This window comes from Carassius gibelio, chromosome A8 (assembly GCF_023724105.1).
Source record: "Carassius gibelio isolate Cgi1373 ecotype wild population from Czech Republic chromosome A8, carGib1.2-hapl.c, whole genome shotgun sequence".
Classification (NCBI taxonomy): Eukaryota; Metazoa; Chordata; class Actinopteri; order Cypriniformes; family Cyprinidae; genus Carassius; species Carassius gibelio.
The window spans coordinates 19,260,870-19,286,933 of NC_068378.1; the positions used below are offsets into that span (position 1 = coordinate 19,260,870).

The following is a 26,064-nucleotide window of genomic DNA, read 5'->3' on the forward strand; positions in this document are numbered from 1 at the left end:
ACACACACACACACACACACCGTTCAGGCTGTGACAGCGGTGTCCATCAGGCAGAGATGCCGGCTGAGGGATTCCTGTTGGTGGCTGTAATTTACGCTCTGGTGGCGCAAAACTGCCGTGGGGAGCTTGTGGCTCACGTGCAGGACCCCAATCCCGTTCCCGAATCCTCACTGCTCAAGCCCAAAGTCATGATCGTGATTCTGGCTCGGAACTCGGCGCACAGCCTGCCGTACTACCTGGGCTGTATCGACCGCCTGGACTACCCGAAGGACCGGATTGCGATATGGTGAGAATCTCCAAACTGGACTTTATTGGAATGCTGCTGTAGAGAACGCATGATGTGTGTGATGAGATGGTTTGCTTTGCAGCAAGCGTGGTGGCTGAAAACTGAGAAGGTCTGTGTGCATAGTGGAGTTATTGTGGAGCGCGCGCAGGTAAGGTTTGGTTAATGAAAACCTTCTGGCAGATAGAGGAACAGAGACGCCGCTGTCTGCGTGAAGCAGACCTGTTAAAGCGGGTTTACTGCACTGTGTCCGCGCGTGTGCACGGATTTAATCACATGTTAAATGAAGATGAAAGCCGTTTGCTGGCTAAGTAACATATGTCCTGTTGGTTCTCTTTATAATTAGAGTTTTAGGAGAATTTCTGTCAGCATCATTTTCTGGAGGCAATCATTTGACGATCGCACTGCCGCCACCATCCGTCTTGTTTTGTTACATAGGATACTTTAATCTGTCGGTGTGTAATAATTAATGAGATATTAGTGATATTTTTTTTTTCTAAAACATATAAAATCACTGGAGCTGCGTACCGTTGCTGTGGTGACTTTCTCAAGCGTGTATACAGGTTACCAAAGATAATCAGCAGCATCATCTATGAAACTGTACTCCCTTCCCTTCAGCTTTCCCTACTGTAAACTGTTTGATTTACATTTCTTTCCAAATCAGTGGTTGGAGGCACACACAGACACCCACTTTAATTTCAGCTTCCTCTCTTTTCTAATGCCGCTCTACAATCTGAGCAGAACTGCTTTGATTGGAAAACATTCAGTTCCTTATGTTTGGGCTGACTGTACACTCCACTCCACTGTTATGCCTTATGTTTTACTATTTTTTAAAAATGTATTTCTTCTGGCAGGTTTTAGCTGGGGAGTGTTCAGAGTGAGGCACACATTTATGAAGAGTAATGGATTTTGAATCCTCTTGCATATCATTTTCACTATAATGTATAAGGTCCACTAACTTGCTGTTTTAATAATATTCAATGTAAAGTCGCATGGAAGTAGCAGCAAGATCTTTTTATTCCCTTATTGTGATGTACATGTGAGTGTTCTGTCCTTCGTTTGTTGATTGGATTTTGAGATGTAGGTGTTGCAATCAAAAGTGGATGCAGATGAGCTCAGGTGAAGTCGCACAGAAGTCCTGCATATGTCACATGAGAGAAGACTGTGGTTCACACTGGTTATGACATTTTGATTTAACAATACAAGTCAGCAACAACAAAAATTATTTGTTTATAACATCCATCTAGAAAACATCCATTTTTTATGTCATGGCAACTTTAGCTGCCTGTGGACATTTATATGTACTATTTTGGAGATTTTCAGGAGTTAACGGAACAAACGCAGCAGTCAAATGACAGGCTGAAAGTCAAAAGAATGTGGAGAATTATGGGAAGGAAAGGATGGAGTGAGAGGAAAGGGCAGAGGAGGGGAACTGTTGAAAATTACATGCCCTAACAATCTGCATTCCATCTCTATTGACCACATGCAAAGGTCACCCACAAAGACATCTCTCTGACACACTTTGTCTTCTCTCATTTGTTATGGAAATATCTCAGATTGGATCAAAGTCAGTATGAGATGGAAGAGTTAACTTAACTAAGCTGAAAAATAATGTTAAACAGCATAATTTAAACTGAATAAGCAAAATTTATGACACATATATTGTAATCTTTACTAACACTTTTGGAGATTTGTTAGTCAAGTAAATAATAGTTGTACTTGTAGGTAACTACTAAAAATGGTAACCAAGATGGTCGGCATGAAATAAAAATTCAAGATCGCATTCAGATCTGCCTCCATCCAACCAACAACTGATGGAAAGTCTTTTCGATAATCTGTTTCACTCGGATGTATATCACAATAAGGACAAAAAGATCTGTCACTACTTTAAAGGAACTTTGATTACAGTTAGAGTTTCTGTGATTGTTTGGCTTAAACCTCTGTAATGCTGAAGAGAATTGTTAGCGCTAACAAAGGAGACAGAGAAGGCAATCTCCTCTGACAGTGTCTTGATTAATGGCTCAGATGGTATTAAAGGGATAGTTCACCCAAAAATTAAAATTTGATGTTTATCTGCTTACCCCTAGGGCATCCAAGATGTACAGTAGGTGACTGTTTCATCAGTAAAACACAAACTGAGATTTTTTTAATAAAACCATTGCAGTCTGTTAGTCATATAATGCAAGTGGGTGGGAATCACGGCATACAGTAAAACAAACAAAATTAAACCCTGCGGCTTGTGGCGAAACACTGATGTATAAAGACACAAAATGATCAGTCTGTGCAAGAAACTGAACAGTATTTATATAGTTATTTACATCTGATGCACTGCAATGCCTGAACTGTCTGAGCTCCTCCTCAAAACACAGCAGGTGAGGCGTCTTCTTCTTCTTGCTTTACGGTGGATTAGTGCATTACCGCCACCTATCTCTCAAATAGATAATTGACTCTCCTAAATGAGATTGTAGAAAGAGTGTCAATGGTGTCAAATTACATCTTGGATGCTCTTGGGGTAAGTAGTTAAATATCACATTTTCATTGTTCGGTGAACTATCCCTCCAAGTTATAAAAATGGAAAAGTGTGAATCCAGCATTATGTTCCCTAAAGGCACAGTCCTGTAATTAAACTGTGTTCAAGCTAATGGTGCCAACACAGCTTTTGACATAAGTTAGACATGACTGATTGAATAACAGTCAGAATTACTGAACACAGCCTTGTTTATAAGACCAGACTGCTCTTTTGTGTCTCTTCACTATAGCCTTTTCTCTATGATCTGATCATTTTGACAGCTGTGCGGGTAGTTTCACTTCAGATTCATTCAGGCTGATATGATGCTCTTGTTGAGGAATGCTGGGCATTTTTTTAGGTTAAATAAAGCATTACTGAATAGCTATAACAAAGGGCTTGAGAAAAGGACAGATTTGTTGGGTATTGATCTGTGAATGATTATGTGTATGTCATCAGAGCTGTGTGTTTGTGTTTTATATTAGGTTTTTTCATAAGCTTTGCTGTAATTAAAACCCTGGCTCAGTGTTTGATGGGGTCTAACTGCATTTCTGCAGTTCTTCAGTACAGTTAGTTTATTTGTATTTTTTCAACGTGTGCAGAACCAGTTCCAGCTTTTTCCAAAAACTGTTACCTCAATTCAATTGTCCATCCCATCCACCCAAAACTCAAAAGTCCTTAACCCAGCAGGGGTTCAAGAGTAGAGGAACAATAGTGCATAAAAGTCCAGACAGCAGGGTGATTGCTGCCTTTATTCATGGCAGTCTAGAGTCGAGCTGGAATAGTAGTTTATTGGTGTGCAGTGTTTTGGGTCAGGCCAGGTGATCAAATAATCTGCACAATACTATGAGACTCTGTCAGGACTGAACAATTTAATATTTTAACTTAGAACTAGATCAGACTGTCAAGGTTGGCCTTTTAGCATGACCCTATTAGAACCTGCTTGTAAAGGCTGTGACTACACAATCTAGGCTTAAAAAGTATCTTTGCTGTATATAGTGTAGTAGATATTGCAGCATTTTCATTGCGTAATTTTTTTGCAATTTTGGAGTGTTTAGTCACATGACATTTTATGGTTCTGTTGATTCAAAATGTTCTGAGGTCCAAATGCAGCTGCTAATGAAATATTTGGAAACTTTATAATTTTCTTCAGGTATTATATAGGCCTATTATATAGGCCTTTTGTCATAGTCACAGACAGTTGTTTTAGGCTGTCCCAAATGGCACACGTGGCAAAAGATAGGCGTGCATCTGCAGGGACATATTGTGAGGTATTTCAAGGTTATTGGCAGGGAAATGCAGTTTTAAGGGTTTCATCTTTTTTTGACCACTTTTGTTGACTCATTGAAAAGCAGCTTAAGTTAAAGTGTTCTGGATGGATCTCTGAGCCCTAGTGTGCAGTATTATTTAATGTGAATGTGGTTATGTACTTGCAAAAAAAGATGTTTCATCAAATGTCATGAGGGGGGATAAACTAGCATCACACTCTAGATGGGTTTTTTTTGTGACATGGGAGAGCTGTGTTGACAGAGGGTGGCTGGAGGAATTTGAGTACACCAAGGGTTTCACAAGCCCCTTTGCCCCCTCCTGAGTCTACAGAGCCAGGCAGCCACGTCAGCTCACACATGGGAACAGACGCACTGCACACACACACACACATACACGTATATACACACACACATTTTTAACTGTCTGAGTTCGAACTAATGGACATTCTCATTGATATTTAGAAACTTTAGTTTTAATTCCATTATATATATATATATATATATATATATATATATATATATATATATATATATATATATATGTATGTATGTATATGTATATGTATATATACTTTTTTTTTTTTTCTTATGCAGTAGTATGCTTTGTCAATTTTTTGTGTTCTAATGCGTATAGTTTGAACAGTAGAAGACTTTCCCCTATCTCTTTTACTGGTTTATGTACGGGCTATTTCATGTCGTCTCTTTGTTTTTACTCAAACCTCTCTGCTTCTTGTGTTAAGGGATAGTCCTCTTTATCTCTGACGGCTGTTCTGTGCAGGTGGAGAAAGTATAAGATGTGCATGTTTGTAGGTGAGTAGCATGTGGTGTCCAGATGCTGTCAATAAAGACATGGAGGAGTAACTGAGATAAAAAGAGAGAGTGAGCCCAGGGCAGTCAGATAATGAGCTGGAGACTTACTATAAACATCAAAAGGGGCGGTGAAAGAAAATCAAGTTTTCATTAGCAAAGTCCTGCTTCCTCCAAACGCTGCAGGAGTGCACACATACAAACTTAGAGATTAATATACTGACACACACACATACATCCCTAACACTTTTAATAACCTATATTTCAAGGTCCAGTTACGGGATATTGCAAGTAGTATAACTTTCAGTAGTAAAAGGTGTTTAGCAGTAAAATATCAAAAAGATGAATTGCTGCTTGGACTGAGGATTTGTTTCCCAAACAATAAAACGCATATAAATCAGTGTACAGATTGGGAAAAGCACCTAAATAATATTGTAGAATGTAACGCGGTCAGTGTCAGCAGTCTGTTTTTGCCCCTGGGTGTGGAAATTTGTTAGGGAACGAGAGGTGAGAGTGAAAGGTGAGGAGAATGTGTCTGGTTTACCTTCATAAACAAAAAGTTTGAGTCATTCATACACTAGCATGTTCAAATTCCTTCGTCTGTTTGCCTGTCCGGTCATGAATATGAGTGTTGCCTCCTGCAGCCAGAGTTAAGACACAGCCTCAAAGACTTCATAGAATTACACTCACATTTGTTCAAATGTGCTTACATTAAGGTGAATCAAAAATGGAAAAAAAAAAAAAACATGCCTGGGTATATTTTTATTGTTATGATGAAAGTAAAAAATACATATACTTTTTTTTACTAAAAACACTTTTTTTTAATGGTCTTAAAGATGAGCTTAATGTTTTTATACAAATTTTAGTACTTTGATTTTAGGAGAATAATGACCCAGACATGTCCTTCATGACATTTCCCCATTTGCTCCTTCCCCATTTACAGTCATAAGACATACAGACATAATGTGAGCATATAGTAATGAATCATAAAGTCATGCATAAATCATAAATCTTGCACACTTCACTATTTGTATAGGTGCAGTTTTTCCTTGTCCTGGAGCAGCATAACCCGAAATGCATGGTGTGTGTCTCTCCCCAGGAGGGTCGGAGAAGAACACATGTGCAATCATTTGCCATTAGAGAGTCATTTAAAGAGATCCAGTGAGTCCAAATATTCCAGATGTTTATATTTGTTGCAGCAGTGTGATAAAAACCACAACATATTTATTTAATTAACATAAATGCTGAACTAGAATGAACAGAGAACTGAACATATAGTATAAGAATTGCATGCAAATAAATCTCTAACGCACGTGTATCTATCCTCGTATAATAAAAGGCATGAGCTCTTTTGCTTTTCTGCCTAATTGTTTACTCTGATTTTAATGGATTTTTCACAGATGTTCTGGAAAAGTGATTGCAGCTCGAAGGCCTGTTTTCCTTTAAAACAACTGTAGCACACTTAGATTCGCTGAAGTCACCAGAAAAGTGTGTGTCTGAAAGCAGTGATCTATTTGACACTGCATTACCTGTAATTACCTGTGTGTCAGGTGTTTCAAACCAGTGATAAAGAACCAGACTGCTTACCAAGCACGATGCTGTCAGTTCCCTTTGCTTTTCTACATCTCATAAAATCTTGGACACCCATAAAGCATACTTAAAACACATATATATCATCTTGGCCTGTATTTTCGTCACTCTTTGTCAGAATATGTTGTTAAGAGCGAGACTGTCTTGCTTGGGTAATTGTCTGTTTGTGTGAGTGACAAAATAGCAGCTGTAGTGTTGAATAGCTGGTCTATCACTTGTTATTTAAAGATGAAGCATGCAATAATATGAGTTTTCTTAGATGCACACACTGCATAAACTGTTATCTATTGTCTGACAATGTTTGTTTGTGGGAGTTATATGTGTATTTCTGGGTTTACACTAGTATTATTCACTGCAGATGTTCAAGGCAGACGTAGGTGTAGATTTGAAAGGCGGCAGCGGAAATAGGGTGGAAATGTCTCTCAAAGTAAAAAAAATCCCTGAAAATAACTAAATAAATATATATTTATAATTTATTGGGAATAGATTCATGTTTTGTCTTGTTTTATGCAAAGATCTAAGTAAATTTAGTAAAGTTAATGCTTTAAATAAATGAAAAATATAATAATAATACATTTTTCTTGCTAAAAATATCTAAACATTTTAAAAAGAATGTCAGTTTCCTTGAAGTACAATGGCACAAAATAGACTTTTTCACCAGAGAATATATTGTTAACAAACTCATGTTTTGTCTTGTTTAGAGTAAATTTAGTTAAGTTTATGCTTTAAATCAAGTAAATAATGTAATTAATTTAAATCAATTTAGTAACTTGATTAGTACTTGAAAATAATGATAATAATAAAAAAGGCGGGTTATTAATTTTTTACATTTAAAAAAAAAAAAAAATTCACATTAGGTTAAATGTAGTTCAGCTAATTTCCCCCTGTTGCCTCAAGTGTCATCCTGCTACTGCTTCAGAACATCCTGTAATGCTTTATAAATATGAATATGCACACCAATTGAATTTTATTTCTGGTAAAGGTGGGGTGAGGAAATGTGAATGTGACGACTGAGGTGATGTCAATATTTGTTGGTTCTTTCCCAAATGGTTTTACTGCAGAGTCCCTGTGCAGTAAAGGTTTCCACTGGCACAGCCAAACGTCTGAGGACACTGAATGTGTTTGTGTGCTTGTGTCAGTGTTAACATGTGATCTCCACAAGCCACAGAGTAGTAATGCTGGGAAAACTCACGGTTATGTCACACTGTTTGTCGGTTCATCACTTTGAACTTCAAAACCTGGAGTAGTTGTGTTTTGTTTAATGTTTTGTAAGGCATAGTATAGTATTGTTTTATGAAACTTGCACTTCACCTCTGCTAGTAAGATATTTAATTATGCTAAGCTATGCTCTTGAAATGCTGAAATGAAACTTAGACAATACGTCTTTTACCTTTCACAAGCTGCTGTTGGCAAGCTGTTGTTAAATCTCTCACTTCCTCGCAAGCCCATAGCCATGCCTCAGGAATTTATCAGCCCTAGCAATACAGCACTAGCTGCTTGCTAGCGTTTTCAGCTAGTACTTTTGACTTCTTCGTGTGTAGGAGAAAGAAATACTAACTCTAAACATATTGTGCACTGTTCCACCCTTGCCTGAGGGACGCTCACTTTCACTGCTCCTAATGAGTAGCAGTGTATTTGGAGTTTGTGGTGTTTATGTTAAAATGATGTAAATCCTCCTTTGTCGTTTCTTGAAGGGCTGCAACGGACCATAATGTGGACAACACCACAGCCATGCTGAGAGAATGGCTGAAGAACAGCCAGAGCAGATACCATTACGTGGAGTGGAGGCCCATGGATGAGCCACGGTTGGTTAAAAAGATCTTGCTCAAGAACAAAGTCAGTTAGCATTAATGCCTGTTTATGTCAGGAATCAGCAAAAGTCTACTAATGTCTTTCCCATCCAAATCTAATGATTTCTAGAACAAGGTTTAAAAGAATAATCTAAACCTGTTATGTTCCAAACCTGGAACTTTCATGGAACAAAAAAATTATAGTTTTGTAGAACTCTTCGTTATATTTATATAAGTAGTAATATACTCATTTTCATGTACCAAATCTACAAAATATGATACTATATCAACATAAACGTATCATAAAAGTGTTCCATATGATTCATACGCTATATTCAGAATCTTCTGAAGTCATATGATGTTTAAAATGAAATGTTTCATTGAGTGATTCAGTTTTTGCACTGAAAACTCTCCTTGCCATGCTCATAAGAGAAGTAGCAATGTCCCATTTGTGTTAAAATTAAAATGTCAAATTAACACAATGGCCAAAAACAACAGTAGTGCTGTACATATGTTGAAGATAATAAGGTTTATTATAGGAGTAGAAAGAGTATGCATGTATGCATTTTTTTTTTAAGGTCATACATGGATGAGTGGGGGCCGAAACACTGGGCTCCATCTCGTTTCAATCATGTAATGAAGCTCAGGCAGGCGGCACTGAAGACTGCACGAGAGCGCTGGGCTGATTATATACTGGTGAGATCACACTGCCATTTTTGTCATAACTGACTTATTGTTACATCCATGTTAAATAAAAACCTCAAGTACCTCAAGATTACTCCAGCCCTTATACCTCATGACACTCACGTTGACACTAAATTGGTATTTTTATGCAAAACTACAGCTCTCCAGCTTTACCTCTCTCTTTGTTTCTCAGTATGTTGACAGTGATAACCTTCTGACCAACCCACGGGTGCTGGATCTCATGATGGCAGAGAATTTCACACTGGTGGCGCCCATGTTAGATTCCCGATCCCTCTACTCAAACTTCTGGTGTGGCATCACACCTCAGGTAAAGATTGGTCACCTCAGAAACAGGCTCAGCGTGTAATATATTAAAGGGATAGTACACCCACAAATACAAATTCTAATTCTATTCTCATTGCATTCTATTCAAAATAAAACTTAAATGTACATTCAACGTTCACAATAAAACAGTTTGTGAGCATTGCTTCAATGACATGTTATCTTTACCATTTTCTCAGGGTTATTACAAGCGCACCCCAGACTACCAGCCTATCCGTGAGTGGAAGCGTTTGGGCTGTTTCCCGGTTCCCATGGTGCACTCCACATTCCTGTTGGATCTGAGACGTAGTGCCACTCTCGACATGGCTTTCCACCCACCTCACCCTGACTACAGCTGGGCGTTTGATGACATCATGGTCTTTGCGTTCTCCGCGCGACAAGCTGGTGAGAGACGGTCCATTAAAAATGATGTGTATTTATCTAATTATATGTTTTTTCTAGACTATAGTGTTTTATAGATAACATAAAGTATGGTTTAATTGCAGTTTTTTTCGGACTATAAGTCGCACCTGAGTATAAGTGGCATCAGTCCAAAAATACATCATGACGAGGAAAAAAACATATTTAAGTTGCACTGGACTATAAGTCACATTTATTCAGAACCAAGAGAAAATATTACCATCTACAGCCGCGAGAGGGCGCTCTACCCTGCTCAGGGGTAGACTACAGGAGCGATGAGCAGCATAGAGCGCCCTCTTGTGGCTGTAGACGGTAATGTTTTCTCTTGGTTCATGTCAAATTAATTTTGATAAATAAGTCGCACCTGACTATAAGTCGCAGGACCAGCCAAACTATGAAAAATAGTGCGACTTATAGTTCGGAAAATACGGTAAGTATAATTCAAGTTAATGCCTAAATGCAAAAATCAAATAATAAAATCTAATATTATAATATTAATGCATTATAAATGAACAACAGTATCTATTACATTGCATTATTCATATAGCAGGCACTCTTAAAATTTACACATAAATGTCATTTATTCTATTTATGTAAAATCCTTTTTTGTTGTTGTGTAAATTTATATTTAACATTAATTTAACATTAAGCTAGATCAAATCTGGTATTATAGTATTTTTCATTGTTTGGTTATGATACCTATCGCATTAAACTAATGCTAAACCATTGAATATTATTGCAAGTGTTGGTATTTTATTGTTTTAAGTGCGTGAGTTGTTTTCGAAATGAGTGCTTTTAAGCACAGAATGTTTTCAGAAGAAACAGATGAATGCAGTTAAGAGTAGTGTTCTTCGGTTTATGGGGCCCCAGAACAGACACGGTTTAGACACATAAATCACTGCACCTCCAACTGTCCAGCTCAGTAGTGTAACAGCTTTAATGTCGGATAATCTTGTGGCTAATGTAACCAGCTCCAGCTGGGAATTTTATTACCTCTTTGGGTGTTTGTGGATGTTCAGTTAAGGAAATAATGCATGTAAAAGTGAGAGAGAAAGAGAGCATGCAGTGGATTTAAAGTAAATCATATACACACACACATCTAACTCAAAGCTGACAAACCATGACTCCAGACACACCCATAAATATATACCCTGACAACACAAAACCACACAAACACATTAATGATGTAATCATGTTTCTTGTTGTTTTGGCTGGGACTACATAGGTTGCATAGAAGTATGTGAGATATACAGTGTTTGCATGCAGATGCATTTCATGTATGAAAACAATGCATGCTGTTGTTTTTTCTGTAGGTGTTCAGATGTATGTGTGTAACAGAGAACATTACGGTTTTCTGCCTGTACCTCTGAAGGCCCAGCAGAGTTTAGAAGAAGAGGAGGAGAGTTTCAAACACACCGTCACTGAGGCCATGAGTGGGTATTATCATTCACACACACACACACACACACACACGCAAACACAAACACAAACACACACACACACACACACACACATTAAATACTCATTAAAGCATAGATATTTATTCGTTCACTACAGTTCAAAATTTTGGGGTTGGTTACATTTTTAAATGCTTTTGAAAGAAGGCTTTTATGCTCTGCAAAGCTGAGTTTATTTGATCAGAAACGCATTAAAAACAGTAATTATATGAAATATTATTACAATTTTAAATAACTTTTCTATTTTTTATTTCATTTATTTCTGTGATGCAAAGCTGAATTGTGTAAAATATTTGTATATTTTTATTATTATTTGTGTTTCTGTGTGTGTGTGTGTGTGGATATCATGATTTTTTTTCAGGATTCTTTGAATAGAAAATCTTACTGACACTTGAGTTTTTATCAAGCCATTTTCTCCTGGTTGCCTGGTCCCTACAATGTTCGGCAAACACACACACACACACACACCCATAAGAAGCACACCCATGGCCACTGCCCCTAATAAACCTCCTTTTTCCAGCACTTTAACTTTTTTTTTACTTTTACACTTTATATTTTCAACCTCCATTAATTGGAGGTTTTATTTACATTTCGTTCTGTTCCAACGTGTGATTGCAAGATGTGCATTTAATACGACTAAAATGCCTTTTCTCGCAGTTGATCATAACATAAATCCCTCTGAGTTTCTCTTCACTCCACCAATACCCCAGGACAAGATGGGCTTTGACGAGGTAAGAGAGCAAAACTTCTGGAATGTCTTGCTTGACTGGACACTCATGATAGTTATTCAGCAGCATAAAAACCTCAGCTGATTTATGCTTCTTTGAAGTGACATTTTCTTACTGTGCCCTGCTTCATTCCTCAGACTCTCTCGTTCTCTTTTCTGCTCAGATCTTTCTGATTAATCTGAAGCGGAGGTTGGACCGGAGGGAACGGATGTTGAACACAATGGCGGTGCTGGGTCTTGAGGCTACGCTGGTTGATGCTGTAGATGGGAAGTAAGTCATCAGGGGGATGTTCTGTGGAGTCACATTTGTGATGTTTGGGTATTTTGAAACGTGGCAGAACAATTTCAGTGAAAGTAATTCAAACTGATTATTCCCTGTCAGGGCTCTGAATACATCTCACCTTCAAGCTCTAGGTATAGAAATGATGCCTGGATATAAAGATCCATATTCTGGTAGGGTGCTGACGCGTGGAGAGATTGGCTGCTTCCTCAGCCACCACTTCACCTGGAAACAGGTACGGACACACTCACATATAAACATTTGCAACTCCACGTGAATAAGGTACGGAATACAGCTCAAGTATTTTAATTTTTCTTCCAATAAATAATCAATGAAAGAAAATGTCCTTGTCAACCAACGGAGGTAAAGTTTTAGTGATTTATTTTCTTTTAATGTTGCATAAAGTTTTCAGTTTTTGAAACATTTATGATGTGTTTTAATACAATTTCCGATTTTTGTGTGTGTAAAACTTTAAATAGGAAACGTATACTTCCTATTAATTAAAGAATATTACTGGTTTAAATGTTTATTTCTAAGAAGCCTTGGAGTTATGATTGATGATCAGCTGATTTTCTCAGACCACATTGCTAAAGCAAAATCATGGAATTTGTGCCTCTAATGCTTTAAAACAAAGAATACTATGTTGGCAGAAAGATCTGTGCACACTGGACTCCCTGTGTCTTTATTTTTGGCCTCTGTTTTTTGGCCTCTGAAAGCTTTTCACTGTTAATTGGTGTTTTATATAAGCCAAGCGTATAATTAAGTATAATTGTCCAGTTAATCTCAGTCAGACGAGCAACACTCCATTACATTTTTCCATTTTCTGAAACAAGATTTTTCAACAGATAAATCATTTTCTGCTTACTGTGTGTGTTTGTGTGTGTGACAGGTGGTGGAGAGGGGTCTGCAGCATGTGCTGGTGTTGGAGGATGACGTGAGGTTTGAGCCTCGATTTAAAAGGAGGTTACAAACCATCATGGAGGACGTTGCAAAAGCTCATCTGAACTGGGACCTCATGTAAGAACAAGACCAGCTGAAAACAAGCAAACAATGAGACGTTTTCACCACTCACAAAAGCATAATTGATCTTTCTCTTTCTACATTTCTCTCTTTCTACATCTCTTTCTTTCTTCTTCTCTCTCCATAGATATGTGGGCCGTAAGCGGATGCAAGTAGCTCAGCCAGAGGTGTCTGTAGAGGGAGTTAATAATCTGGTGGAAGCTGATTACTCATATTGGACTCTAGGTTATGCCCTTTCACAGCAGGGGGCCAAGAAACTCCTCGCTGCTCAGCCCTTCAGCAAGATGCTCCCTGTGGATGAGTTCCTGCCAGTCATGTTCAACAAACACCCAAAGTGAGTGTGATGCATGGATAGACAAATGCATGGATGGATCAGTGGATAGATAGATAGATCACTGGCTAGATGGATGGATGGATGGATGAAGGTATGGATGGATCAATCAGTCAATGAATAGATACATTAATGTAAGGATGGATACATGTTTTTCAGAAGATTTTACACACAGTTACACGTTGAGGCTGTACTGTTGAGTGGGACAGACAGTGCTAGATTGTTCAGAGTGGGAAAAAAAGCATGGTGTCCCTACAATGACTGCCTTTCTACCCAGTTTCCTCTATTGGGAGGCCTGCAGAGCACTAGCTGTGCCCCCAGCACTTCTCTCTCTCACCTAACACCCTCAGTTCCTTGCGGTCCTTCTCGTCTGTTGTCTTGCATTCTCTGGGTCTCTCTCTCTACTTTGAGGAATTTTGGGAAGGACCAGTTCTTCCTGTTACCGGCATTCAAGGGACAAAATTCCCATTGATGGTTCTCTGAGTTGGGGGGAAGGGCCATTGGTGTAAGACAGATGGATTACTGTATAAATATACTCAACTTTCTGTGTGTTTGTAGGGTGTGTGTGTGTGTGTGTGTGTGTGTGAGAGAGAGAGAGAGAGAAAGAGTCATTGTGTGGCCCAAAGTGTGTAAATTTAGTGTTCAGTTAGCATAAATATTAGTAAATAATGCAATGTTTTCATGTCAATTAGCTAGGGATACCCATAATACCCAAATAGTACTAAATAAACATTAATGTAAAACGTTAGTATTGAAATTAAGCAGATTTTAAGATGATATATACTAAGTTTTAAAGGTTTAGGGTCAGTAAGGTTTATATATTTATACATACATATACACATATACACACATATATATATATATATATATATATATATATATATATATATATATATATATATATATATATATATATATATATAATTTTATACTTTTATTAAGCAAGGATGTATTAAGTAATGGCAGTTGAAAATTAGCTTTGCCATCACACTAATTAATTTTATTAAAAACATTATATACAGTAATTGTGTAATTTTTCTAATGGCTTTTCTTTTTTCCTCTCTCATTCTTGCTCTCTCTCTCTGTTTCTCTCTCAGTGTGGCATACATGTCTCACTTTGATCCCAGAGATTTGCGTGCTTTCTCTGTTGAGCCGCTGCTGTTGTTCCCAACGCACTATACGGGCGAGCCAGGTTACTTTAGTGACACAGAGACCTCCACTATATGGGATGACGAGGACATCAGTACAGACTGGGACAGACAGTTTGCTAAAAAAACTGCTCAGCAGGCACATATTCGCTCCGTTGCTCAAAATAGTGTCACCGGGGACACACCACCGCCTGCATCCCGAGCCTCTCGAGACGAACTCTGAGACCTCAAAATGTTCTCAAACTACACAACTGAATGACAACACACAGACAGCTCATTCCTCAATGTCCAGTAATCCCCTCCTCCTTGCCACACTTCAGCCAATAGCATGACAGCTGGCTGGGATGCTCAAACACCATTGGCTGGCTGGTTGATTTGGACCAAAGACACACAAGCTCTTTTTATTTCCACTTTATTTATTTCATCATGTCTTCCAGAGACATTGAGGGACCAGACTGTCCCTGGTGAACACTTCAAAGTGTTTGAAGGAAGAAGACACTGGAGAAGGACTGGATGCAGGAACATAGACATATGGGAGTTAGATTTGGGTTTGCTAGTGGATGAACAGATTACATTCAAATCTTTATTTTAACGTTTTCTTTAATTTTGTAATGTAAAAACAGATATGGTTTATGCGCAGAGTACTGAATAAAAGAATCCTACAGCCTGTCCACATTTCTACTGTATATCATCAGGAAGGAAATTATATATTTTAAGTTGATATATTTTAATAGCATCACAAAATCACTTTTCAATGTTGTTCACGTGTCAAATATATATTAGAGCCATAAATTGAGAGCATTAATTACATACTTTTGTGGGGAGCTTGTTCGAATCTGCCGTTTTCACATCAGTTGTATTGGATTTAAAACTCTAAAATGTGTTAAATTGTCTTAAAAGGATAACAAGTGACTTTTGACAAACATTCACTGGTCATTAAGTATGTTTTTTCAAATGAATAAGAGCAGCTTTACTCTATCTAGTTTAAAGTGTTTGCGAGACAAAAGGTGTTTCTGTGTTATTGTGAACATCATATTGTCACTAATTCCTAATATTCCAAGAGGCTCATTTTTCTTTAAAAAGTGTAAGATTCTGCTGGGTATTATGTCAACTATCATAATTTGAAATGGCTGGATGCAAACTCGCTCGTATTTTTCCTCTCAGCAGGCTGGCTCCTGTTCTCTGACCTTTGTTTTCATTTCCTTCTTTGATGTCTGAAGATGTCTTGGTGCTGGTGGTGGGCTCATTCAATAAAACTGACTGATCAATAATATAATGCGTCTAAGGATGTCTGTGCAAGCCAACAAAATAGCCTCAGATTAATTTTGTTGTATCAGCTACCTTTGTGGGCTTGGTTGGTTAACTGTCCTGACTCTGTCTGTTTCTGTGCAAAAAAAAAAAAAAAAAAAAAAAAAAACTCTCACTAGATGTGTTTGAAAACTCCATTTGGTGCAAAAGAGATGTGCATATGTTGGGTTATGGCTAAAAATGGTCAGCTACTGCATTTATCAACCGAAAACGAGGCACACCAAACAATCTAAAAACATTGACCATAAATAACTTAACGTTTCAGAATGTGCTGCCAATTTAATGTTTATGGCCAGTGAGTAAACAAGAAATGTTTACACTGAGCAGCATCCTGTGCTAAAAAATGTCTTTGCCATGTCAGTGTTGGTAGATTAAACCATTAGTTCAGTTTACTGAGGAATTTAGTGACGTTGTGGCAGAACAAAAAGAGCAGCATGTCCCCCAGTCAGTAATGGTTTCCCTTAAACTTCTTGGCAAACGGTTTTATTAATTTTAGGAGAGCTGGAGAGACTGACTATGAATTTCCTAAACTCATGAGACGTGAGCTACGTTAAGTCATAGCATGACACAAATATATATTACAGTTGATGTATAATCATATTATTTATATGGTACAAATTCAAATATACGTAAATGCTCAACGCAGTCTGTTTCCTAAGAGGTAAAAAATGCAGTAGTTCTTCCTCCGTGTTGTAATATTAGGAGACCCTGCCATCTGCAGGAGTATGGTGGTGTTGCATTTCGTCCGTTCAAAGGTATGATGGGTAATTAAGACCAAAAACACTTCTCTCATCTCCGGCCATGCTGGAATGTGTAATGTTTTCTGGCCTCTAGAGAAATTTAAAGCAGCACTGAGGTTGGACGGCACATTTTTAACTTCACACAGATTCACCAACCAAAAATGCTGGATCATGCTCTCTTATACTGTGAAATGAATACAGGATTTAGTGTCTGTCTTATTCTAACTTGATTGAAATATCCTTTTATTTTTTTTATTTATTTTTTTTAAGTTTGTAATGTTCCGAAAAGCAGTTTATTTAGTTTCATATCTCATGCTATGTTGTTACAACATAACGCACATATACAGTACCCAGCACACAATTAACAAACAATTTCCCATTACACATCCACTGGCTGAGACAAATGTTTTTACTATGAGAGGAATGAAGGAAATACTTTATTGTGTGTGTGTGTGTGTGTGTATTTGTTATCACTATTTGCCATCAAGACAACATGATACAGACTTCAGACACTAGGCCTAAATACAGATAATCTTTTCACCAGTTTGTTTTGAACCTGTCTTTAAAAATGTCAGAACAGCTTTAAAACACACACACACACACACACACACACACACACACACACCAGTAATGGCCACTTAAAATAGTAATAGGGATTTTTATTAAAGAAATATAAAACCACACTGACTGACATACATAAAAGTCATAAAAGAACACTCTTAAAACTAGTTTAAAAATGCAAAACAAGATGTACAGTAAAAGTGAAGTGAAAGTCATGACATTTGCCAAGTATGGTAACCCATACTCAGAACTGGTGCTCTGCATTTAACCCATCCAAGTGCATACACACACACACACACACACACACACACACACACACACACACACACACCAGTGAGAAGTGAACACACCCCCGGAGCAGTGGGCAGCTATAGATCCAGCGCCCGGGGCGCAAGTGGGGGTTCAGCCATGGGTATTGAGGGTGGAAGAGAGCACTGTTCATTCACTCCCTCCCACCTGCAACTCCTGCAAGCACCGAGACTCGAACCACCAACCTTGTGGTAACTAGTCCAAGTCTCTAACCATTAGGCCCAGCTGACAAAGCTTCCGAGATCGGGTGTGCTCAGGGTGGTATGGCCAGAAGCCATACAGAATGCTGAACACACACACTGTTTACCTTTATTTACAGATGGGCCTATATTCTCACTAAAACATAGGATCAGTAATGCTTTTGGAATGATGTATACATAAAAATACTAAATACTGTTCACCATTCAGACAAGCTGTGAAGCAGTTGTAAATAGCATCCCTTATACCCAGAACCGCATTAAATATATTCCCTATCACCAAATACTAAAAATATGATTACAAAGCGGAGTGGGATTTTCATTTGTATTCTGTTGCTTTCTCATAGTGAATCTCTTCATACCCTCTGCTTGACCTGAAGTGAGACAATTTCCTTCTCCGTTTCATTAACAATTCCTGCCACAAGAACAGCAGTAGAAGTCATTACACCACAGGCCACACCAGGCTTTTAACCTCCTGACATCCGGGTAGATGATGCCTCAAACATTCCGGCCATTTGATTAACTTCGCCAGGCTTGATTAGTCTACATTTTTTCATTTCTCCAACCCTCAGCCAGAGCCGATCCCCTTCTGTCATCACAGCTACAGTGTTTGTCGCCATCATGTTGACCAGAGGTGGTCTTGTGAATGATGGGAGGCGAATAGGTTTTAACTGGCCACCAGTAAACTCACCTGATTGAACACACTACAATATCTTACAGCCATCGCTAATGGCAGCAATATGTTGGCTGTGCTGAGGTGGACAAAGGTACTGGTCCCTTGCAAGAGGGTTGCCAGATTGGCAGCAAAAAAACAAACAAACAAATGGCACAGAAGATACTGTTCCTGCCTCATAGTCATTGCTGTGTCAGTGGTCCACTTGAGAGATAGTTTCCACTTGAATATCCACTTGAGTGCTTAAAAAAACTAACTTGATTTTAAAACGTTCACGAGGATCATTTGCTTAAAATCTTTGAAGGAGATTCAGAACCTAATTCTATTTAATGTCCATGATTGTCTTGGACATCATAGCCTATTTACTACTGACACCTAGTGGATGACAAGTTTTTAGTTACTGGTGCATTTGTATGATGTGCTAAATATGATATTCATAGTCATCCATGATTGACCAGTCAGACTCTTATTGGAATGAGGGTGAGATATTGTGAAAACCCTTATGAAAAGCATGTTAAATAAACTCAATTCGTTTGTATACTAAAATCTGCTTTATTCAAGTAAGATGACAGTGCCTCTTATATACGCAAAAAAACCCAAAAAAATAAACAAAGTTGCCTGTACACTTAATTTAAGCTCACAAATGCTCCACTTACCCTGGTCATTTACACTATATAATAACCACACATTGATTTTGTCATTTGTATGCAGTTCCTCTAACGTCCACTAGGTTGTAGTAGATGCCAGCGAGTTTGAACACTGACCGTTGTTTGTAGAATGTCTCAATCATGCTAATTTTTTTTTTTTATGCATAAGAAATTTGTTAGAGAAATACCATAATACATGCCATATTATTTAACTTTTTAAGTCTTTTAAGCGGTATTTTACATACATTTACCTGGAATTTCTAAGCAGTTATATAGACAACTCAAGTCCTGGTGAACTTTATCCTCCGAGAATCATATGATTTACGAGATGCCTGGTATGTTCCGCCTGAATGCCCTCATCAGCACATTTTGTTTTTTGTTAATAACTGTTTATTGAAAACTTCTTCTGGGAGCAGTAGTATAAAACAAAAAGCAACTGTGCAAATTTAGAACCCATCCAACCACTTAAAAAAAAAAAGAAAAAAAAAAGAATAAATAAATTAAATAAACAATAATAATAAAATTTAATTAAGTAATGTTAATACATCTTCATCAGCACATTTTGTAAAAAAAAAAAAAAAACAGCTATACTTTAAATACATGGCCCATAGATGTTTATTCAGGAAGGAACATGTCCTTTAATGAAGTGGTTTGTGTTTCTTGTGTTGCCTGCTGGGAGATGAAATAAGGAATATAACTTGGGTTATATGACTTGTTTAAGTGTGCATATGAGTGCACATGAAAAAGCCAAAAGATTGTGTCAGCTGTGTAAATTTCGTTAGTCCACACTCAGGCTATGTCAGAAGATCAAAATGTACCAGTGGAGAGAATCTCTAAAGGCAAGCAGAGAAATTTCAGAACAGTTCAGATGAGTGTTGAGCTCTGCCATGGGGACAGAAGAAGCTGGAGTGAACAACAGAGAAAGGAAACAAGGAGGGATGAGGAACAGAGTAGGAGAGAGAGAGAGAGAGAGGAATCCACAAGGTTGAAAGAGAGGGGATATTTAATATTAGGTGAGGGGCCTGAAAATATGAGAGAGAAAATCAATGGCATTCTGGTTTAATTGGTTGATTTATTCTCTATTCTCTGTATTTGAGTGTGAGCATGTGTGAGAAAGACCGTATATTAAAGGGTTAGTTCATAGAAAAATGAAAATTATGTAATTAATGAGTCAATCGTTCGTTCGTTATCTGGCTCGGCTCGGTGTTCATCTTCAGTTCTCTCTTCACAGCAGTTCAGTCAGTGTACTGTGTGAGTAAATGAATTACTCCGGGATATTGGTTTGTTTTAACTCAGAGGGAGTGTCAGCCACATTAAAAACGTTAACAGCTTAAGTCATTTGTGGATTAATGTATTGGAGACGCAAACCATTTCAAACGATTCTGTTCAATTTGGTGAACTGATTCAAGAAGATCCGGTTACATAGAGTGATTCATTCGCAAACCGGATATCACTACACTGCCGTGTTTTGAATTCGCTCACAACAGACCTGGAAGAGAAGACAATGCTGAATAAATTCATAGTTTTTGCTATTTTTGGACCAAAATGTATTTTCGATGCTTCAAAAAATTCTAACTGACCCTCTGATGCCACATGGACTACTTTGATGATGTTTTTCTTACCTTTCTGGACAGGGACAGTAGACCGTACACACACTTTCAATGGAGGGACAGAAAGCTCTAAGACTACATCTAAAATATCTTTAAACCAGTTAAGCTCAAATGCTATTTTGGGGATTTCCGCCTGCCATTTTCCTACCTAAATTCAAAAGCTTCCCATTCCCACATGCAGAGGTGTACACACAAAAGTTTGGTATCATTTTAAAGGAAACCCTTTGAAACTACATAAAACACTGTTGAAATTGATAAAAAATAATTTTATCTGTTGTCTGTGTTATAATAAATAGGGAAACAACAAGGCGCTTTTTTATTTATTTTTTTATAAACTGAAGTTTGAAATTGTATAGCTCAGGCAATGAAGCACCTAGCAGCTTCAGACCTATTTTATTTGTTTCCAGCACGTCAGCTAATAGAGAAATTTGTTTCTATCATAATCTATGCAAAAGTTATTCCTTCCTTCAGTTGGAATGGAATAACTTTTGCATAGATTATGATAGAAACAAATACCCTTTTTGTATACAATTTCCAACTTCCCAAATATGAAATGTTACTATACATACCTGCAGAGGGGAAATATGCAATATCTGTATATTATTTTACAGAAAACACTTTGGAGTTACATAAAAAGCTGCTGTTTGTGACAAATAGTATTATTTATGTTGTCTGTGACATGCTGAACCACCTCAATACAATGTTCTTTTTGTGTGTGTGTGTGTGTTCTGCACAGTCTTTGAAAGAGGATAAGTCAAACTGCAAACTAGCAAACTGCTTTAAATTATTAAATATATCTGGTCTATCACAATCTAAAATAGAATCCATAATCTTCAGCTTCATATCATTTCATTTATGTCCATTCTGTATTGGTATACTGATTAGGACATCTGACGTGTTTCCATCAATCTGCATCTCTCGTCTTCCAGCATCATTCTGTGTGTTTTGATGCATTATCAGCACAAATCCACGAGCCGGACGCTGGTACACAACCTTCGACGCATCTCCTCAGACCTTTCCGCGTGTGATCTGTGTTTACAAACAGCCAAGAACTCAATATCCCATCGGCCACCGCTGAAGGGACAAATAGTGCTTCACAAACAAGATCTGATCAATATATATAGACATATATAAGACAGCCGCTCAGGCCCATCGTTTGATATATAGTGCGTCTGTTTGACAAAAGATGCGCTCCTGGACAAAACGCTTTATATCTCACCGATGGAAGCACGCAGAAATGTAGAAGAGATTCTAATCTAAAAGATTATATCGAGCATATAGGTATTTGTGGCTGTTCGCGGCTGACTGAAGCGGTGCTACGAGGATTAATAATAATTTAGAGAAATTTTACATCATGATTCTATTGAAGAACATTCGATCTGTAATTGTCACACAATAAAATCATAAAACCCCAATTAATTTGTATTCTTTGTAAAGAAATCACTCTAACCGTTCAAATGAACCCATATGGGCTGATACCATTTAAGGAAGGCTTTGCAAATGAAACAGAACATTTTGCATGCTATTTTTGGACCCGGTACCATTTGGGGTCCGGGGTCCGCAGAGTCAAAGGGGCTAACCCTTTAACCTTGGGGCACAAACACCCAGAGTCAAAACACCTCATTTTGCCGTGCAAAATATTAAGGTCTGCTTGCAATGCATTGCACTGGAACAGATGTTAAAACATTTTAAAAAGTACAGAGTTAAGACATTTGTTAACATGAGACAAGTGTAATAAAATCTAGGAATCCACAATATATAACCATATCAGTTGCCGGCTGAGAGGTTTAGAGATTGTTTTAAATCTCTACTTCAAATACTGGATATTTAATTGCTCAATATTAATAATTTAACGACATTGTTAAATGTAATCTTTTGCAAATCTAAAAATTTATATCAATTTACACAATATATATTATAATATTTCTAAATTATTGTAGTAATAATACTTTTTAAAAATATATTATTATTTAATATAATAATATTTTATTATTAAAATATTATTAAAATATATAGAGATTTTTATCATTTTAACAGCAAAATGTTATTAGCCCAAAAATAAATAAATATTTTATAATTTCATCAGTATTGGACAATATTTTATTTAATTTAGTTTATCTGCAGTCTAACCACTTCCAGTCCAGAATTTTTGTACTAAAAAAAAAAAATCTCACTGAATGTCCTTGCCCAAAGATATCCATTGTAAATACATTACTTTAAACACAAGTTAATTTATTTTTTAATGAAAAAATAATAATAATTACACCCTGAGGTACTAGTCAGAATGATTGTCCATGGAAATTACAGCATGTCATGTAAGATTTCCATGGATTTAAAGTTATGCTTTACCCAGAACTTTGCATGACGTGAGATCACTGTGTGTGCACACACTCTCTATTCTGTGAAAAGTTCTAAACTTAGTGTTTAACCTCCTCCGGATCTTGCTGTTTTGTTATTTTGTTACTGATTCACATATCTGCTGGAGGAATTTTTGCAACAATCGGAAGTTACAGCTTATAAACTCTGTGTCTTATTAACTGTCCCAAGTACTGTAGGCTATGTCTCATCATACATGAGTGTGTATTGGTAAGCCACTAAATCATTCATGGCTTACCAGTTATTCCACAGAGCTACCACCATAAATACTGGCCTGCGTTCCAAACCCATGGTCCTCTGCTTTTAAACTCCACATCTCATTGTACTATATATCAGTCAAGAAGTATTTTTTGGTAATACTTTGCAATAAGGTTCAATTACTTAATGTTAGTTAATGCATTAACTAAAATGAACAAATGATGAACAATACATTTATTACAGTAATTATTAATCTTTGTTAATGTTAATGAGAATACAGTTGTTCAGTGTTAGTTCAGGGTAATTCACAGTGCCTTAACTAATGTTAACAAGAACGACTTTTGATTTTAATAATACATTAGTAAAGGTTGAAATTAACATTAAGATTAATAAATGCTGAAGAAGAATTGTTCATTCTTAGTTCATGTAAACTAAAGTAGTTCACTAACATTAACTAATGAACCTTATTTTAAAGTGTTACCTATTTTCATACTGTTTGTTTCACCTCAGTCTTATGCTTGCTATCACACTCACTCACACACGCACACACACACACACACACACACACACACACACAAACACACTTCAGGTTAAAACCTGTATTTGGTCCTGGTAACAAAGGCCACACTGCTGAATTATTGGTTAACAGTTAAGTTAATTTCCATTACTTACAGCTACTGCCTACCTGAGAATACAGAAGACGATTTTATTAGGTCCTCTTTCCAGGGCCCCTATGTTTTATTGCCACTCTGGAACAGCACCTTTTTATTTATTTTTCTACTTGAGATGCTTTAAAAAAAAGAAAGAAAAAGATTTCCCTCATATACAGGAGATATAACATTTTTTGTTTATAGTTTAAAAGAAAATACTATATACCTATACTCTCATATTCCCTCCTCATTTAACCCCCTTTTTTCTCTTTTCTTGTCTTTCTCTCCCTCTTTCTGCACACACTAGTATTAGTACAGGGGCAGGGCTTATGACTCAGCCCTCCTTCACTTCAGTGAGAGAGAAAAAACAATAGACTTTAATCACTCATGTGGTCACAGCACAGCCTCACAGCTGCAAGTCTCTTCTCGAATTAGACTAAGAGAGAGAGAGAGAGAGAGAGAGAGAGAGACTGTTTCTTTGTGTTGGGAAACAGCAGTTGTGGACTTCTAAACACAGACTGTTTTCACTTCGCACGAACGGACAAAAGGGCACACTCTGGAAGACCGCAAGTGAGAATGCCCTTCTGAGACAGACAGGGCTGCTGTCACAGAAGCACCTGGTTGCCTGGAGCATGTGTTGGCAACCTGCACGGGCATCATGATTTCACACTATCCACTGGCATCGCTTCTCCCCTGGCCGCCCATCCCACACTGTCTGCATCTAGATGGGGAGGGAGGGGTGTCCCTGCAGAGGTACCAACCACGGTCGCCAGAGGTAGCTCGCTGCTGGGTAGGTCATTTACATTTGTCTGCAAAACTACTGTGATGCATTTCATTGTAGCTAGTGCTTGTTTAGTGGTTTGCCTTCAGCATGTTAATGGCCTTTATCTGAGTTATGCTTTGTTGTTTGGGGTCTTTCAGAGATGAGAAGAAAGATCCAAAGTTAAGTTACCTGTAAATTTATTTGGATTAAACGTTTATTGTTTTGGTTCTTAGTCTGCATAAAGTTGTAACATGCAGAAGGAATGTATTATACTCAAGCAGCATGATGAAAGTTGCATTTCACATTGCAATAATTATACCTTGCTTTCTCAAACAATAGCAGGAATTTACATAATACTTATGTAAAACTTGTCAATCAGACAATCAATCAAGAACCGGACTGATACAAGCCGTTCGGTACGTCATAGCCTGTTTTGATACAGTTTATGGTCACAGCAGAGACTGTGTGTTTGATTCACTGAAAATAACTGATTTTTAAGAGTTGATCGATTGGGAATCAAGCTGCACCGGTCGCACTCAAGGATGTTGTTCAATTAAAAAAAACGACCGTTAAGAATCATTCACTGAGAAGTGGACTGCCACTTGTCGCGCTCTATGGATTTGGTTCACTGGAACTGACTCATTAGAGAGGCATTCATTCAAGTGACGGACTAAACTGGTCGCTGTATGTTCGGCGCTATATACAGGTGCATCTCAATAAATTTGAATGTCATGGAAAAGTTCATTTATTTCAGTAATTCAACTCAAACTGTGAAACTTGTGCATTAAAAAAATTCAATGCACACAGACTGAAGTTTCTCCTTCAAAAGTTTTCTGACCCTTAAAAATAGTCTCTCAGTTTGGTTCACTAGGCTACACAATAATGGGAAAGACTGCTGATCTGACAGTTGTCCAGAAGACAATTATTGAAACCCTTCACAAGGAGGGTAAGCCACAAACATTAATTGCCAAAGAAGCTGGCTGTTCACAGAGTGCTGTATCCAAGCATGTTAACAGAAAGTTGAGTGGAAGAAAAAGATGCACATCCAACCGAGAGAACCGCAATGCAGCCTTATGAGTATTGTCGAGAAAAACGATTCAAGAATTGAATTAACTTCACAAGGAATGGACTGAGGCTGGAGTCAAGACGTGTCAAGGAATTTGGATACATTTGTCATATTCCTCTTGTTAAGTCCTCCTGAGGTGTCTTAAATGGACTAAGGAGAAGAAGAATTGAACTATACATTTATAGTATATAAACTGGCCAGCAAACTCACCAGACCTGAACCCCATTGAGAATCTATGGGGTATTGTCGAGAGGAAAATGAGAAACAATAGACCAAAAAATGCAGATGAGCTGAAGGCCACAGTCAAAAAAACCTGGGCTTCCAAACCACCTCA

At 37.5% G+C, this 26,064-nt stretch overlaps 2 protein-coding genes and 1 long non-coding RNA gene across 3 annotated transcripts in view; 2 read left to right on the forward strand and 1 right to left on the reverse strand.

The window, feature by feature from the left end:
- Positions 1–15,908, forward strand: LOC128018781 (procollagen galactosyltransferase 2). Its single transcript, XM_052604536.1, has 12 exons — positions 1–286; positions 8,149–8,259; positions 8,823–8,940; positions 9,122–9,256; positions 9,450–9,654; positions 10,983–11,102; positions 11,784–11,857; positions 12,018–12,124; positions 12,236–12,368; positions 13,023–13,150; positions 13,281–13,487; positions 14,582–15,908. Exons 1-12 carry the CDS (start codon positions 57–59, stop codon positions 14,853–14,855), a joined length of 1,842 nt encoding a protein of 613 aa, XP_052460496.1. The 5' UTR covers positions 1–56; the 3' UTR covers positions 14,856–15,908.
- The window catches only part of LOC128018784 (uncharacterized), a 21,095-nt gene continuing 6,894 nt past the window's right edge, over positions 11,864–26,064 (reverse strand). Inside the window, exons 2-3 of the long non-coding RNA XR_008184982.1 lie at positions 12,255–12,358; positions 11,864–12,111 (exon numbers count right to left, since the gene is read on the reverse strand). This is a non-coding gene — a long non-coding RNA (uncharacterized LOC128018784). The remainder of the gene's footprint in view (positions 12,112–12,254; positions 12,359–26,064) is intronic.
- Positions 24,276–26,064, forward strand: part of LOC128018780 (ral guanine nucleotide dissociation stimulator-like 1) — a 24,864-nt gene continuing 23,075 nt past the window's right edge. The window contains exon 1 of the mRNA XM_052604534.1: positions 24,276–24,691. Coding sequence (XP_052460494.1) covers positions 24,560–24,691 — 132 coding nt within the window. The 5' untranslated portion in view covers positions 24,276–24,559. The remainder of the gene's footprint in view (positions 24,692–26,064) is intronic.